This window comes from Artemia franciscana, chromosome 10 (assembly GCF_032884065.1).
Source record: "Artemia franciscana chromosome 10, ASM3288406v1, whole genome shotgun sequence".
Classification (NCBI taxonomy): Eukaryota; Metazoa; Arthropoda; class Branchiopoda; order Anostraca; family Artemiidae; genus Artemia; species Artemia franciscana.
Window position 1 is genome coordinate 12,064,308 of NC_088872.1, and position 18,607 is coordinate 12,082,914.

The 18,607-nt window shown below is 34.7% G+C and overlaps 2 protein-coding genes across 4 annotated transcripts in view; both read left to right on the forward strand.

Annotated features, from left to right (window-relative positions):
* LOC136031794 (uncharacterized) overlaps positions 1-18,607 on the forward strand; it is a 42,036-nt gene that overhangs the window by 4,216 nt on the left and 19,213 nt on the right. For 2 of the 3 annotated variants that reach the window (XM_065711582.1, XM_065711581.1), the window contains exons 2-3: positions 15,164-15,286; positions 17,262-17,364. In XM_065711582.1, coding sequence (XP_065567654.1) covers positions 15,200-15,286; positions 17,262-17,364 — 190 coding nt within the window. In that variant the 5' untranslated portion in view covers positions 15,164-15,199. Of the gene's footprint in view, positions 1-7,199; positions 7,224-15,163; positions 15,287-17,261; positions 17,365-18,607 lie in introns of those variants that run through there. The other variant, XM_065711583.1, reaches the window with a different exon arrangement.
* LOC136032399 (NAD-dependent protein deacylase sirtuin-5, mitochondrial-like) lies at positions 7,188-7,994 on the forward strand. The gene has a single exon (XM_065712709.1). It carries the CDS (start codon positions 7,188-7,190, stop codon positions 7,992-7,994), a length of 807 nt encoding a protein of 268 aa, XP_065568781.1.

The following is an 18,607-nucleotide window of genomic DNA, read 5'->3' on the forward strand; positions in this document are numbered from 1 at the left end:
TTCTAAAACTGATACTTGAGCTGAAATTCAGCCATGTACTCTGTTTAGCTCTCCTACAAATTAGTTTCACCTTAGCACATGACTGCTTATAAAAGATTGCTGTTGACTGAGATGGGTGCTTTTGAAACATTTTACGAGCCTTTCTTTTTGCCAGAACTGCAACCCTACACTCATCATTCCACCAATTCTTGGGTCTTTTGGAACCATTGTAAAAACGTACTCTAGTCATTGGAATTGCCGATTTAGCTGACTCCAGCAGGATTGATCTCAAATTAGACTCAATGGCATTAATATCATAATTAGGAGAAACAAAGGAAAAATCTACTTCATTTAATATCTCACGAAAAAGGGACCAATTACCTTTGGAGTTGATAAATGTAGGGACGTAGGGTTTGGGAGTGTAGCATAAATCTTGAAATGATGTAAGAATTGCACAATGATCAGATTGAAGAGACGACACCTTTACCATCTGAACTAAATCATAATATGAAGAAGGACCTAGAAGCAAATCTATAGTTGAGAAAGAGTTAGAAGAAATATTATACCTGGTCTGAAAGTCAAATGGAGTGAAAATCAAGGTGTCAGGAAAATTGGACAATATGTACTCTATTCCTCTTCCTGCTTTGTTGCTACCTGCTGATTGTTCCCAGAGAGGACTGTGGGCATTAAAATCACCAAAAATAAAGGTATTATTACCTGATAATTCTGTTTCCAAGATACTTTGGATGTCCTTACTCCCACATGGATTATAAAAGGATTTTATGGCAAGATGGTTACCATTAGCTAAGGTAATTAATATGCCTACAACATCTATTTCATCCCTGTAGATAGTTAAGGGTTGAGGGGAGTGTTGGATTGAAACATGAACAAAAATTGCCACACCCCCTCCCTTTCTGTTAGTTGATCTATCCTTCCTGTAGCACTTGTACCCAGGCATTTTGATTTTCTTATACTGATGAAGATTAGTCTCTTGTAGACAAATAATTCCAATTCTCTTATCATTTGCACATTGGATAAGATCAGCAAGTTTATTTGAATTTAAAGAGACGCAATTCCATTGTAGGATCTGCAGCTTAGTTAACATAGGAAGGGTTGAATAGGTGACCTGCATGATATTTTGTGAGAATGGATGATAATTCTGTTCCTATTTCATTGAAAATAGAATTGGAAAAGTAGTATTCTGCAATTTCTTTTGTAATACTGGCTTTTTTATCTTTAGCCATATTTGATTGTAATATTAGGTCCACTGATGCAACATATTTAATTAAATTAGTAATATGAGGTCCAACTCTATCTTGCATAGTTATGGCTTGAGTAGAAATATTAGGAAAAGCTGCCACTCTTTCAGACCAAGATTTAGGCTTAGTTTTAGGATTGTTGAGGGATGGACTAGCTTCAGCCACCTTGGGATGCTCCTTAGCCAATGGAGGGTAAGAAGTCTCAGTAGGAGGTATGAGTGCCTGATTTGGGTGGTTCTTGTGGACCTGTAGCCAGGGTTTTTGAGGAAGGGCTAAATTCCCTTCTTTGGCCTCATTAACTCTTGGACCTGAAGGTACTTTGGACCGCTTGGCCAGCTCTATTGCAGCTATTGGGAAAGGAACATTTTCTTGAAGAGCAATCTTTAAAACTTTAGCTCGTTGAACATATTTAGGACATGAATTGTGATCTGTTGATTGATGTCTACCATCACAGTTTGTACATTTAGGCACTTCAGTGCATCTACTTTCTGTAGACAAGGAGTGATTACCAAGGCAATTAGGGCACCCTGGCACAGAAGAAGAACAATACTTAGATGAGTGACCAAGCTTAAAACATTTTGAGCATTGAAGAGGTTTTTCTTGGTATATTTTATGAGCTTTTTGCTGACCAAAAAGGAATACTGAGTCAAATTGGGAACTAGCAGGTAAGATAAAGAGAACACTCTTACTACTTCTTGTTCCCTTAGAATCTAGTTTGCCCATACGATGAACATCCAGAACCTCCAGCATTTCCCCCTTATTGTTCATAAGGCCATCTTTCAAGTCGTCATTTGACAGTTCCAATGGTATGTTGTACAATACTATTTTCTGAGAATTTTTCAGGGTTGGTTTCCACCATTCAGGTGTAACAGGGATATTGCCAATTTTATTTAGGCTAAGGGCTTTGTAGGCTTCATTTCTGTCAAGAAACATAACCATTAGTGAACCATCTCTGTTCACATTCACAGTGAAACTGCATCTAAAAGTTTTGAAAAGATTCATTCTAATGTTAGTAATATTTTTGATAGAGAAAGATTGATCTTTTACTGTTGGAGTAAATAGGATAATGGATTTGTCCTTTATCTCCACAGCTGGATTTGGGTTTGAGAGTCCCATTATTTCAGGAGGACTCATAGAAGGTTTTTTTCGTTTCTGTTTTCTGCCTACTGTCTGGAAATCTTCATTTAGCAGGTTGTCAGTTTCAGAGATTGGTGGCTCAGAGACAGTAATCATGGTTTCATTCAGGCTATCATCATTGGATATTGGAGATACAACAATAGGAATATCAGCTTCTGATAACCAATTAGATGTTTGGCCCCCTTCCCTGAGGGGGCTAGAAGTGTTAGGAAACATTGGGTTCAGGAAAGGGAAATTCCAGAAACTCTAACCACGCAATAGATTTATATGAAAAGGCAAAATAATACTTCTCAAACAAAAGGAGTAGCAAGAGCTTTAGTTCCTTTCACTCAGAAAATAAATGAAATCAATAATATAAATTTTTCATCAATTGATTTCTTCTTTTCTTTGATAAGTTATAATTGGCTCTGAAGTACTAATTATGGTAATCATTGACTAAAATTCTGACAAAGCACATTTATTCAAAATTTGGCAAAATGTATATTAACTGTGCCTCCAGGGGTGCAATGCAGACCACAGACCCCAAGGTAAGGATTGTGAATTGTACAATTTGCCCATTGTTATCATGTAAGGTTATTATGGAAGGAGTGGTTGTATAGACTTCAGAAGTGTTTTGTTTGATTTGAAATCAAAATTTCTGGTTTCTTTTATAAGAGTCAAAAGTTTGTTTTTTTGTCATTTTGTTCAAAATAGTCCAAAGTCAAGTAACTACTTTTCCCAGTATGGTACCCCCAGGCCTCAGGGAAAGGGCTATAAGTTATACTAGTTGCTTGTTGTTAATATATAAGATTCTATTGAAAAGGTGGTTGTATAAACTTTAGAGGGGTCTCATTTTATTTGAAATCAAAGATTCCAGTGCTGTTCTTAACAGTTGACAATAATTGGAGAGTAACCAGCCCCCTCAAACTCTGTTTTTCATGAAATGCATCCTTTCAAAGTTTTTGGATTGCCACACTGTTAAAAATAGTACAAGAAGTCAAATAACTATAAGTTGGTGTTTGACAAATCCCCACAGCCCCTAGAGCAAGGGTTGTAACTTATTTGAGTTGTCCATTGTTAATAAATAATGTTTTTGTGGAAAGGAGGCTGTATAAACTTTGGAGGGGGCTCATTTGACTAGAAATCAATAGTTCTAGTTCCTCTTTTAAGAGTCCAAAGTGATGAAAGATCACCCCCCCCCACGTGCCTTTTTTCCCCAAGAGTATCTGATCAAGAATTTGAGATGGCCATTTTGCGTAGGCTAAATAACTATGCTTCTGGGGTTGAATCCCCAGCCTCCAGGTCAAGGGCTATGAGCTTTGCAAGTTGGTTATTGTTAACATGTAAGGTTTTTATGGAATTGGTGGCCATATAAACTTTGGTTGGATATCAAATGTATATGTGCTGTTGTCAAGAGTCAATAGTGGTCAAAGTGCAACCACTAAAAATGTTTGGTTCAATCCCACTTTCTAGGGCTATAATGAAAAAGAGGTTGAGATGGCTAGGGCACATTGTGTAGATGAAGTATGACAGATTGCTGAAGATTGTCCTGTTTGGCCAACCATCTAAGGCTAAACAGAAAGTAGGTTGCCCTTGTATTGGGTGGGAGGATGTCATAAAGAAAGATTTAAAGGAAATGGCAACTTCCTGGGAGGGTGTAAAAAGAGAGGCCTTGAATAGATTGGGATGGAGGAGGAGTGTGTGTAGCTGTGTTGGCCTCAGGTGACTTGGTGCTGTGTTGAGTTTTTAGTAGTAGTTTATGGTTTGCAACAACATTCTTAGTAGATCACTAGATCCATACCAAGAACAAATGGTGCAATTTTGTCAAAATCTTGGGGGGGGGGGGGTCAAAGGTGGAGCCAATTTTCTCAATCAAGTGAAAATGACAGAAAAACAAGCCATATAGTAATAAAAAAGGTAAAGATGTACTAAAGAAAATTGACCTGTTTCAGTGGATGCTTGAATTGTGCAAGCTTATCTTAGTTTTGACAACAGTTTTGAAGGAACTAAATTTCAGTGGGAGAGGGGCAAAATGGGGTCTGGAGAAAAATGGGTCTGGAAGGGCAGTTGCCCCTCTCCCCATAGCAAATTATACCCCTGACCCCAACCTCTTGCCACTTGGTTTTTAGAGAAATGTAGACATCTGGTTTTGGAAGTACTTAAAGTTATATATTAAAAGAAGGATTTTTTATGTAAGATTTTGGATCCAAAGAGCAAGAAAGAGAAACGGAAACAGTTCTGTAGGAGAATACAGGTTATTCTTCCCAAAGTTTTGAAATGTAAACAAAGTATCTACACTAGAAATAATCTTTTTGAAATTTCAATTTATTTCTAAGTAATGAATGGCTTTTCTATTTAGGTAGGTCAAATAACTCCCTAACCCTAAAGGCACATTTCTGTTGAGCTAGCATATTTTTCTACATGTGTGTCACTGTACAAGCATATCTGCTTGGTTAACCTTTTTATTGAAGCTATTTGCCTTGAGCTAGTTTCTCAAGTGCTACTAAATTTAATTTTTTAGAGCAAAGAATTAAGGATCTTTCTTTTTTAAGAAATTTACAAAAAGAAGCAACACTGTGTTTTGATTTTTCTTTCTGCTCTAAACTTATTTTTTCCTTCAATTCTTGTACAGCTTCTTTGTCTTAATAAGGGATGAGATGTCTTATCTCCCCTAGATTGGAGGTGCTTAGAAATCAAGTAAAAGAATAAGTTTTCAACTGAAACAAAGGAGCAACATTAAAACTTAAAACAAAAAGGAATTATTTCATATACATAAAAAAAAATTATGGCAGTGTTGTTTCTAAATTAAATTTTAATCAAAACAAGCAAAGATTAATTTTTAAAAAATAAAGTTTTTCTGATGGAAGTAAAGAGTAGAGTTAAAACTTAAAACAAACAAAAATTATTACTTTGGGTTACAGAAAACTAACACTTTACTGAAAACACAAAACAATATAGGAGTTTTGGTGCAGTAAATGTAAACCATTTAAGGACAGTTTTAACAATATAAAAGTGAAGCATTTTTAGACTGTTGCTTTTTTTTATCTGGCATCACTTCTGCACAATGAGCTCAGTTCAATTATTTAGAAAACTTCGAAGACCACACTGCCTTTCCATGACGAAAGTAAAACAGTTCAAAATAGGGATGATACCTTTTTATTGACAGTGAAATATAAAATTATTTAACTGGATATTTCGAACACACATACAGTGTTCATCATCAGCATTAAAACTCCTAAAAAAGTAAGAGTGTTACTGCTGATGATGAACACTGTTTATGTGTTCGAAATATCCATTTAAATAATTCTATATTTCACTGTCAATAAAAAGGTATCATCCCTATTTTGAACTGTTTTACTTTAGTTCAATTATTGACTGTTGTTTTGGATCTGAAAAGGACATTTCATAATTTTTTTTGTAGACAAGTTTGAAATGAAGGAATCTTATTATTATTATTAATTTATTACCCATCAAAAAATGAAAAAAAACAGACAGAGTATATAAAAGAAAAAGAAAGAATAGCACAAAAATTTAAATACACTCTCACTACAAATTATAAAATAACACTAGTCCAGAGGTGGTTGGCTCTTAAAACATTGGTACTGAATGTACCAGTATTAAGACTAGGCATACAGACTTGTTTTATAATTTGCATCACAACTTGAAATTTTCTTTTTTTTAGAAAGAAATAACTGGATTTTGAGAGTTCTTATTATGGTTGATATGTTCTTCATTTTGAGTAATACTATGTGAAACCAAGATGTTACCTGATAAATCAGTCTGTTTTTTTGTATGTTGTTTAATGTATTTAAACATATTGTTTTTATGCCCAAGTCTTTAATATAATTTTAATTGTATGCTGAAAGACACTGATATCACAGCTCCTGTAAGACTATGAAAAGTTTTATAGACTAGTCTGTTGTTGTGAGGCTACACATTTACTTTTGACTCCTAAATCAATATTCATGTTTTTTAAACTTGGCTTTTGTGTTTTTGGTAAAGTGCTAGTTTTCTGTAACCCTTTAAACATAGGGATATATAATAAGTTGGTTTATTTGCACTAGTTTTCTTGATATATGTTAGATAGGATGGGAAGTAATAATTTTTGTTTGTTTTAAGAACTTTGCTCTTTACTTCCCTTGGAAAAACTTTGCTTTTTTTATATTAATCATTGCTAATAATCATACAATAGATACTAATATAAATGAATAATAGATCTTAAAGAAGTAAAACTTAAATTGAATATTCAAATCAAATCTAAAAAAAAACACTACAAACAAGAGTTTGGCTACTGCCCCCTTTCATAAATGCGAAAGTCTAAAGCCTACTGCATCATTTGCACTTTAATGAAATTAAACTATATGACAAGTATTTTCGTTTGTATTTCTTTTGTACTATAATGAAAATAGGTTATTTTTAAATGCAAGTAAATAAATGTATTGTAATCTTTTGGTGAAAGTGGCTGTTTTATATTCAGCCTAATCTAAGTAAAAGTCAAAACAGAGATAAAAAGTACAGATAATATTTTTATATTGGTTTTATAATCAGCTTTGTGATGTCGGTGGGTAACACTTGAGGATGTAAATTTAACAAGAGAGAGAGAGTCTGAAGAACCTTAAAGGGTGGGGGCATCAGACATTTCTTTGGTTGTGTCTGAAGTGTGGAGTCTTTCCCTTATATCTGGGTATGCCCATCAGTGGCCAATACTTGTAACATCCATGTTATGATTATTTATGATGTAGCCTGTCTCCTGGAATTGAAAAATGTATTTCCATGTATTGAAAATTTGTTATAATTTTCAGAAATACATTGCATTTTGTCAACATTCAAAATATGATGCTGGAAAAACTGTCATCTGAAATTGCAAAAGTGAGAAACATTCTGAAAACAGCTTCTCATGTTCTTGTGCTCACTGGAGCTGGAATATCTGCAGAATCAGGTATTCCTACTTTTAGAGGGGCTGGAGGACTTTGGAGGAAATATGATGCTACAAGTTTAGCTACACCTCAGGCTTTTAGGCAGAATCCAGCTCTTGTATGGGAATTTTATCATTACAGAAGAGAATTAGTTCTTAAATGCGAACCAAATGCAGCTCATGTAGCTCTTGTGAAGCTTGAGAATCAGCTGTTGAATGATAATAAAAAATTTAGCCTTGTCACACAGAATGTTGATGATCTACATTTTCGAGCTGGATCAAAAACAATTTACCGCCTTCATGGGTCTTTGTTTGAAACAATTTGTACTAAATGCAAAGTAAGAAAACACAATGTTGATAATCCTATCTGTAAAGGTTTGGAGGGGAAAGGGCTTCCTGAAGCAGAAGATATATCCATCCCCTTAAAAGATTTGCCTAGATGTGATGAATGTGGGGGACTAGTTCGTCCTGGAGTTGTTTGGTTTGGTGAATCCTTGGACCAAAGTGTCCTAGAAAAAGTGGATGAACTTGTGAATGAGTGTGATTTGTGCTTTGTGATTGGAACATCCTCTGTTGTTTATCCTGCTGCAGCTTTTGCGCCACAAGTTTCTGCAAGAGGGAAACCTGTTGTTGAATTTAATGTTGAAGGCACGGCTGCGAGCTCTTCTTTTTTGCACCATATTGAAGGACCATGTGCTAAAACACTTCCTTTAATCATAGAATAAGTCTCTTCTTTGGGTTAGGAAGATGAACTGTTATGTGTCTGTGTATGTAGAAATAAATTTGAGTATGCTCTCTCTGGGTTGGCTGTTAAACTTCAAGTTTTTTAGCTTGATATTATTGTATAGTTTCATTTACTTATACTAAAAATATTTTCAATTAAAATATGTTTGCAGATTTGTGCAAATTATAATTTTCTGATACAGGAAGGAAGTGTTGGCTTACATAAGAATATAGACCAACACTTCCTTTTGTTATCTTGCTGGTAGCTTAAAAAGTGGCAAATTTTGCAGGATTCTGAAAATTTAGTATTCAGAAAAACAACAGTTTTCAAAAATTCCTGTTTCTTCTTAACACGTTACAAAATTTTTGGTATGGATTATATGGTTTACAAAATTTCTTTGGCCAGGTAAGATTTGATTTTTGTTTTATTCCAGAAATATATGAAATAAATTACTGAAGTAATGTGAAGTAAATTACTGAAGTAATGTGTAAATCAGTAAGTAATAATGGAAATTTGCAATCGCTACTAATTATATCTCTTGAAGACTGATTAAAATCAAGTAATCCTTTGATAGACTATTCAAGCTTAGTCTAAGGATAAATAATGATGGCTGATAAAAGACCTGAATATGCATCAATTGTTCCATTGCACTTACCATGGCTCTATTCAGGGGGAGGATTACTGGGACAGACCATGTCCCCCTAAATTTTTGTCTGAATTGTATAAAAGCAACAAAACCGCATATTAAAAATATGTTTTGGTAAATTATTTGCACCTCCCTCCTCATCTCTCTTCTCTTCAAAAAAAAATCCTGGATGTGGCCTTGCCATCAACCTTTTACAGCTTAGGAGCAGACTAACTTTAAGTGTATTTTTAGGCTGACTCTGGTTAAGTCCATGTATATTTTTTTTTTACCATAGCGCCGAAAATCACTATGTAACACGCAAATTTGGGCAGTTGTAACACTTTAGGAACAGACCGTGGTGGCAACCCTAATGGGACATGGCAGAGCACCCGTTAGCATTGAAATGTGAAAATGTCTCAACGAATGCATTCATTAATAGGCATCTTATAAAAAAAGGTTGTTCCAATTTTAGTGTTTTAGCTTTTGAGCTAAATTGTTCTGACATTTGTTTTTCTATTACGAGTTCTGAAGGCCCTGAAATCAAAATAAAATAAAGGCTAATTGTTTAAGGCTTAATTTTTAAATATATTTCTTTAAGAAATAATGTTAGTTTGTCATGGAACTTCCTTTATCAAACAGTTTGTGGTAACAAACTGTAGTAAGGAGCGACCCGGCTTAATAGTAACCAAAACTCTAAAAAATTGAATTTTGATATCAATAGCTACATCAAAAGAATCGAATTTTAATGCTGATTTTAAATATATAAGTTCAATCAAGTTTAGTCTTACCCATCAAAAGTTACGAGCCTGAGAAAATTGGCCTTATTTAGGAAAATAGGGGGAAACACCCCCTAAAAGTTGTAGGATCTTAACGAAAATGACACCATCAGATTCAGTGAATCAGAGAACCCTACTGTAGAAGTTTCAAGTTCCTATCTACAAAAATGTGGAATTTTGTATTTTTTGCCAGAAGACAAATCACGGGTGCGTGTTTATTTGTTTGTTTGTTTGTTTGTCTTTTTTTTTCCAGGGGTCATCGTATCGATCAAGTGGTCCTAGAATGTCGCAAGAGGGCTCATTCTAACGGAAATGAAAAGTTCTAGTGCCCTTTTTAAGTGACCAAAGAAATTGGAGGGCATCTAGGCCCCCTCCTACGCTCATTTTTTCCCAAAGTCAGCGGATCAAAATTTTGAGATAGCCATTTTGTTCAGCATAGTCGAAAACCATAATAGCTATGTCTTTGGGGATGACTTACTCCCCCATAATCCCTGGGGGAGGGGCCGCAAGTGACAAACTTTGACCAGTTTTTACATATAGAAATGGTAATTGGAAAGTGTACAGACATTTTCAGGGGGATTTTATTTTGTTTGGGGGTGGGAATGAGGAGAGGGGGCTACGTTGGAGGATCTCTTTGGAGGAATCTGTCATGGGGGAAGAAAAATTCAATGAAAAGGGTGCAGGATTCTCTAGCATTACTATAAGAAAACAATTAAAAATAAATATGAAAACGTTTTTTTTTTCAAATGAAAGGAAGAAGTAGCATTGAAACTTAAAACGAACAGAGATTATTACGCATATGAGGGATTCTAAAAATGCTTTAGCATAAAGAGCGAGGTATTTAGGAGGAGATAAATACCTTGCTCTTTATGCTAAAGTATTTTTAGTAATTTCAACTATTTATTCTACGGCCTTTCTGATTCAGGGGTCATTCTTAAAGAATTGGGGCAAAACTTACGATTTAGTGTAAAGAGCGAGGTATTAACGAGGGTACAAACCCCCTCGTATACATAATAAAAATATAAGGTTATGAAAGTTTGTTACGTAAGTTAATTCTTAAGTTACGTATATTTTTTACTAATAAAAATGTTCGTTAAAAATTAAAAGTTCTAGTTGCCTTTTTAAGTAACCGAAAAATTGGAGGGCAACTAGGCCTCCTTCTCCACCCCTTATTTCTCAAAATCGTCTGATCAAAACTAAGAGAAAGCCATTTAGCCAAAAAAAGAATTAATATACAAATTTCATTTTAATAATTTATGTGCGGAGAGCCAAAACCAAACATGCATTAATTCAAAAACGTTCAGAAATTAAATAAAAAAAAAACTAATTTTTTTAGCTGAAAGTAAGGAGCGACATTAAAACTTAAAACGAACAGAAATTACTCCGTATATGAAATGGGTTGTCCTCTCTGCAATCCCTCGCTCTTTACGCTAAAGTTTGACTCTTTGCCACAATTCTACTTTTTAAAACAATTAAAAGCTTTAGCGTAAAGAGCGAGGGATTGCGGAGGGGACAACCCATTTCATATACGGAGTAATTTCTGTTCGTTTTAAGTTTTAATGTCGCTCCTTACTTTCAGAAAAAAATTAGTTTTTCTTTATTTAATCTGTAAGTAAATTAACCTTGCAAATTTTATTTAACCTTTTCTATGGTTTCACTACACTAAATGTTGCCATGATTGTTTACTATCCTGTTTATCTTAAAATGTTTCAAATGTATAAATATATATAGAAAAAATATTGCGTGAAAGATCTGTCTTTTTATTATGATTTTCAAATGTTTAGCTTTTACTAAGGGTATAATAACCACCAAAAATTATTTACAGAAAAATTACATTCTAAAAAAAAATCTGCTTGTTATAGTAAAAATGTCGTTGACAAGGTATTATCATGGCTCTGTTAAAACCCAGTAAAGCCTAACGAAATTTTGCATCAAATAATTCTGCCAGACTGAATATTTTTAAGCTCTGTAAACTAGGAAAAAGAGGCTTATTTGGACCTTAAAGACCTATAGCAAATTGGAGGGGGGCTCTGTTTTGCCAAGATTTAGATGGGAAAAATATCTCATTTTCCCTTTGTATGCAATTTTTAATGGTATTACGTCTCACAGGGAAGGCCATTGCTCTCCCCCTGCCCCTCCTGTGGAACCCATGGTTAGAACTGTGACCCTCTCATTGTAGCTATGGTATCCCATGAGTAGGCTACATGCCTTTGTAATTGACAGGATAAAGTAGGCTACTTTTGGACTAAGGAAGTTTGTAAGATAGAAATATTATATTTTCAATCTTATTATGGATAGAATTTCTTGTTCACAATGCTTTGCATCACCCAGAGTTGATACCTTCGACATTTTAGCCTCATAGGATTTTTTGCTTGACAAGTAATAATTATAAAAATAGGGGTCTTTAACCCAGTATATCCCAAATAAATGATTTTTGCTTGCAGAAAAATATACCCAGGAAAAGGTTCCCAATATAATGAAAAGTTCCATTATATACAAGTTAAAGGACTCATTCTAATGGTATTGAATAAGTTTTGGTCTAGATTTACAGTTTTCTACTATGAAATGATGCAATGACAAATAGTGGGAGAAGGCGCTTATGCGTGGCGAGGCGGAGTTTTTTAAACCTATGCCCTCCAAAGCCTAGTATTTTCGCGATTCTTTCATACTATTCCTAGATTTTCACACAGTTCCCAAAGTTCGCCCATGGCTTGGATTTGAGCCATATTCTAAAATAAAGCTAAAATAAATCTGTATCAATTATAAAATAAAAGAAGAAAGAATATACTATAACCTAGTTATAAATGTTTATTAATTATTTAATATTAAATTCACTAACTTTAATAATAAGTCAATACATTTTAATTTTAATTTATACGTAATTCCTTATTTTTTTTTGGTTTATATTTTTGTCAATTCGTTTAAAGTATAAAAAAGTAGGTCATTGATAAAGTATATTGGTTTATATGTATTTTTCTAGCTCTCATGATCATACCAGTAGAGACCCACAACCCACTGATATAATATGTTGATGGAAATGCTCTTTGATATTCCTCATGATCAAACTGGTGTAGAGCAGATATTCTTTCAGTGGATTGGTGAAATTTGAGAACTTTATGTATTTAATTCTTTAAAAAAATAAATTTTATTAATTATATTTTAATTATAAATCAATCAATTTCAATTATAAACTTTATTATATGTTATTCCCTATTTTTTTTTTTTTGTATTCATAATTGCAAATTCGTTTAAAGACGATTGAGAGCAAACCCACTGTTAACATTTTGGATGATATGTTCTCGGATAATCCTCAGGATCACACCTGTACAGAGAATATATCCTCTCATGAGGTTGAGTTTCATTATTCCCCCTAAGGAAATTTGAAAATACTACTACTACTAACAACTCACCACAGAACCAAACCGCCTGAGGCCAATACAGCTACGGACGCTCCTCCTCCATCTCAATCTATTCAAAGCCTCCCTCTTTCCACATATACTACTACTGCTATAGTAGAATTTATAGGATAGTACTAGTATAACTATACTAACATATTTATTATACTACAATATACATATACATATATATATATATATATATATATATATATATATATATATATATATATATATATATATATATATATATATATATATATATATATATATATATATATATATATATATGTATATATATATACATATATATATATATATATATATATATATATATATATATATATATATATATATATATATATATATATATATATATATATATATATATATATAGCAGTATTCTACTATTAATATATATATTACTACTATATATAATATTACTACTACTAACAACTCACCACAGCCGAGCCGCCTGAGGCCAACACAGCTATGGATGCTCCTCCTCCATCCCAATCTGTTCAAAACCTTCCTATTTACACCCTCCCAGGAAGTTCCCCTTTCCTTTAAATCTTTCTGTATGACATCCTCCCACCCCAGACGAGGACGACATGCGTTCCTTTTAGCCCTGGAGGATTGGCCGAAAAGGACAGTCGTCGGCAATCTGTCATCCTTTATCCGCAGAACGTGCTCTTGCCATCTCAACCTTTCGTTCATTTTAACCCTTGAAAGCGGGGGATTGAACCGCGATTTTCGTAAAGCCCAACGCTTGAAATGCGGTCAGTCAGCCGGGGACCTAGAACAATCCGTAGGCAACTTCTCTGGAAAACATCCAGCTAACGTTCATCCGCTTTTGGAAGCGCCCATGCTTCAGAGCCAAGTTTGACCACTGTCGTCACTTAAGCTTCCAATATTCTAATCTTGGTTTGCAGACTTATATTCCTGTTCTTCCAATCTTGTTTTAACTGTGAAAAAACACCCTGAGCATTGGCCATTCTACTTTTAACATCTTCACTGCTCTCACTGTCTTTACTAATAATACTACCAAGGTAAGTGAAGCTGCCCACCTTATTAATCTTTTCGCTACCCAACGTTTAATTTTTCTTCTTCCTGAATTCTTAGCCTTAGTGACTTAGTCTTCAATTTTCAAAACTATTCTAGCTTTCAAAGCACCCTAAACTCGCAAAACCTCTAAAAGTTCATTCATTTTGCTCATACTTTCATCTAGGATTCTTAAATCATCAGCATAATTTAAGTTCAGAAGAGTTTTTCCTACCCATTTGATTCCGTGGTCTCCGATTGCCTTTCCTGTGCTGTTTAAGACAAAGTCCATCAAAATGATCTATATAAACGAAGATAGAACACAAACCCTGCTTAACTCCTGATTTAGTACAAAATCATCTGCTAACCTCATTTCCTACCTTAACCGCAGCAGTGCTATTCTCGTACATAGCACCATCACTTCAATTTATTTATCTGGTATACTATTCAAAGATAAGACCTCTGCTAAAGCTCTTCTATCAACAGATTTGAACACTTGCTCATAATCTATAAAACTGAGGACCAAACGTGTTTGACAACTCAGGCACTTCTGAATTTTTAACCTAAGAGTGGAAATTTCGTCGACATATCCTCTACCTTTTCTAAGTCCGCACTGTTCTTCTCTTATAACTTTTTCCACAACATCTCTAAGTCTAAAAAGTGCATTTTACTAATTATTTTGCTACCTACGGAGAACAGACTAATGCCTCGATAATAACTACACTCATCTCTTATCACCTTTCTTATACAGTGATTCAATTAAGGTTTTCCTAAAATCGTTGGGTTAATGTTCCACATTAAAATTTGAAAATTTTACTGTAATTTTGTTTTTTATAAATAGACTTAAATTAATTATATTTTAATTTTTAATTTAAGAAATAAAGTTTCATATGTTTATGAGTATATGTTTATGAGTATTTCATATGTTTATGAGTATATGTTTATGAGTATTTCATATGTTTATGAGTATATGTTTATGAGTATTTCATATGTTTATGAGTATATGTTTATGAGTATTTCATATGTTTATGAGTTTGATTTAAATTGAAAGGAAACGAAAATTCGTCATAAATCGAGCAAGCTTCGGAACAAATATGTATGATGGAATTTTTGGTTTGAAGACATGTTTTATGTCAACATTTTACTAAAGAATTAGGATTTGACGAGCGCCTGTTTGGCATTAGACTTAAGGACGAGACTTAAGAAATATTTCCTGGACAAGGTGATTTGGGATATCGAAGCTCGAAGTAGAATATTCGTTTAAAAGTTCTCTGGTTCCCCAGGGAAGTTCGCTTTTTGCCATGTGTGCTTATCTCTTCTTTTATATTTTTAGGTTTTTGTTCATTTACGATTTGAGTAAGAAGCCAGTATGCCGATTTTAACAACTTGCTGGTCGCCATGCATTTGGAATACAAATCTCAAAACTGGCACGTATTCTGTTGCTTACTACACTGCTGTAAGAACTATATTTATTTGATTATTTTAGTATTTACGGAAATAATTACAATTTTCAATTTATGTGCTATAGAAAGTTTGAGATTGTAATCAAAGCTTTGCTGCGGTTTATTCTTCGATTTAAGTAAAGAAGATACAATCTAAATAAGAAGCCTATATTATAACAACTTACTGGTTGGTATGTATTTGAAATTCAAATCTCAAAACTGGCAGGTAATCAATTGTCTACTACACTGTTGGAGTAATTTGTTTATTTGCTCTTTTAAGTGCTAATTGAAATAATAGTAATTTTAGTTGGATTTTATATAGCATTCCAGACTGGAAACAGCGCTTTGCATTTATTTCTTCTTTTTTTGTGAGCTAATTATGCGGCTGGCCTTGTTAATTACATTTATAAATAAATACCAACTTCGTAATACTTAGTGAATTCAAAGACGACGGCTCTCCAGAAGTGACATTGCTCCTTAAACTGATAAATGTTCAAGATTACTTTTGCTCCTTTTACTGAAAAAAGATGAACAAGAACGTTTTTTTTCGTTGTTGTTGTTTGAAATGTGAAGATCGTGCGTAAACATCGTGAGGATGTTTCCACTAGCTCCTTTTTAGAATCTGTTAATCGTCAGGAGTATTCCGTAGAAAATCCGTAGATGGCTCTGGATTCAGTAGAATTTTTCTGGGTCCAGAACGTTTCTGTTTCTGTCGCCTATGTTTCCGCCCTGGACGATATCCGGTGTTCATGGAACGTCCATGAAACGATCTATTTGCGAATTTCAAGAAGCACCTCAATAATGAAAAAGCTTCATAGGCACTGGCTTCTAGCAGAGAATGATCTATAAGCTATTGGACTCGACCCTTCCCCCAAAATGAAAATGACTAAACTCCTACCTAGTTTTACCTACTAATTTTAATTGAGATCCAATAAGTGCTTGTGATGGATATAAATGACCTAATTAAGGCCATTCCCAAGCAAAAGTGTGATCTATCAGGGGCTCCTGAAACAAGTAGCTCTTGTCCTGGTCCGAATGAATTGTTCCAGCCTGGCAAGTAAATCTGCTGATACCAGGAGACTTTTTAACTCACCCCCTCCCCCTGCCAGAGATTTGGTCTTTTTTATAGGTAGATACTCTGATGCCTGAAATTAAGGTACCTATCACCCCCCCTCTTCTCCAATACTTTATATGTCTCCCAAGTTTCTTACCTCAGAACATGTAAAATTTGCGTTTTTCCTATTATTATGTTTGACCTCAGTAAAACAGTTAAGGAAGGGTTTTTGAAGAAAATGTTCCAATTTGTACTTTCTTCTTGTAGTTAGAAGCTGATGATTGAACACACAAAATTACTACAAGGACTATGTGTTATTCCTCGCCAAGTCCAGCTTGCATCTGATGACGCCTTCTGGTAGAGTTATTGATGTCGATAATTTAGGGTCCCTTTTGTGCCCTTCCCCTCCCCCAAGAAGGACACTGGGTCTCACTGCTCCCGAGTTTACCTGCTACAGCACCATCTCTATTAGAGAAGGCCTTAGGGAAAAGACCGTAAAATCCTTCTTCTCCTTCTGGGTCGAATCTCTCCGTGGTTCCAAAAAGGCAGACAGCGCAAATTGTGACAAAGAGCGCACTTTTTTCCATCACAAACATTAAAAATAAGATGAACAATAGGATCTTTTTTTAAGACAGTGGAAATCTAATTTTTTAATGAATATTTCGGCCCTATGTCCAAGGGGTTGTGAATAAACAAAGAACAGCAAAATCGATAACTCTAATACAGGGTCTAATTTTAGGTTCCGACCTCGTCATAAGGGCCATATGAGCTCTTGGCTCTTCCAACCTCATCACAAGTGCCATATGAGCTTTTGGATCTTTTTAGGGGAATATTCGATCTGAAATACCTACACTTGTTTTATTCGTATTGATGTTTGTTAATAATAGGATAAATTATTCTATAGTATTTTTTTAAAGTTATGAAATTCATTTTAGATGATGAGTGTCGTATGTATCACATATGTTGCCTTTGTCATGAATGGTGGAGAGTCTCATCAGTTCTATCTCCCAATGTTTGAAACTGACAGGCATTCTGGAAGTAAGTCTCCCTCACTCAATCTCTGTTTCTCTTTCTCTCTTCCCATCTCTTTCTTTACTTATTTCTTTCTTTTTGTTTTGGGACATATTTCTAATTTCTTCTCTGTATAGGGCAATAATTCCCTGTCTTTTTATTTTGTATTCTTTGGACCATTAGTAATAAACCCGTTTCTCTGAAGACTGGAACTGTAGCCTTATAAAAAGCAATTATGTGGGCTAGAGAATACTGCGCTCACATAAACATTTTTTTTCATTTAAAAAGAAATAAAAATAAAAATTTTCAGCCTTCTCCGGAACCAGACCAGATTAAATTAGAATTGTCGTTTCCCCGATTCGACCATCTGGGGGCGAGTGGGGGGACGGTTAAATCAGAAAAATTAGAAAAAGTGAGGTGTTTTTAACTTACGGACAGGTGATCGGATCTTAATGATATTTGATATTTAGAAGTATATTGTGTCTCAGAGCTCTTATTTTAAATACCAACCGGATCCGGTGGCATTGGGGGGGGGGGGGAGTTGGGGGGCCTGAAATCTTGGAAAACCCTTAGAGTGGAGGGATCGGAATGAAACTTGGTGGGAAAAATAATCAGAAGTCCTAGATACGTGAGTGACATAACCGGAATGGATCCGCTCTATTTGGGGGAGTTGGGGGAGGGTTAATTCTGAAAAATTAGAAAAAATGAGGTATTTTTAACTAACAAAGGAGCGATCGGATCTTAGTTAAATTTCATATTTACAAGGACCTCGTAACTAGATCTCTTATCTTAAATCCCGACTGGATCCAGCGTCATTGGGGGGGGGGCCTGAAATATTGGAGAACGCTTAAAGCGGAGATATCAGGATGAAACTTGGTAAGAAGAATAAGCACAAGTCCAAGATACGTGAATGACATAATCAGACCGGATCCGCTCTCTTTGGTGGAGTTGGAGGGGGGGAGTAATTCGGAAAAATTAGAAAAAATGAGGTATTTGTAACTTATGAACGGGTGATCAGATCTTAATGAACTTTGATATGTAGAGGGATTTTGTGCTTTAGAGCCCTCATTTTAAATTCCGACCAGATCCTGTGACATTCGGGGGAGTTGGAGGGGGAAACCGGAATTCTTGGAAAACGTGAAAATTGAGATATTTTTTTCTTACGAATGGGTGATCGGATATTATTGAAACTTGATATATAGAAGGATCTTATGTCTCAGATGCTCATTTTTTAACTGGAATCGGATCCGGGACATGGGGGCTGGAGGGG

Coding starts and splice junctions, on each gene's coding strand:
- LOC136032399 (XM_065712709.1), top strand. CDS start 7,188: ATGATGCTGGAAAAACTGTCATCTGAAATTGCAAAAGTGAGAAACATT.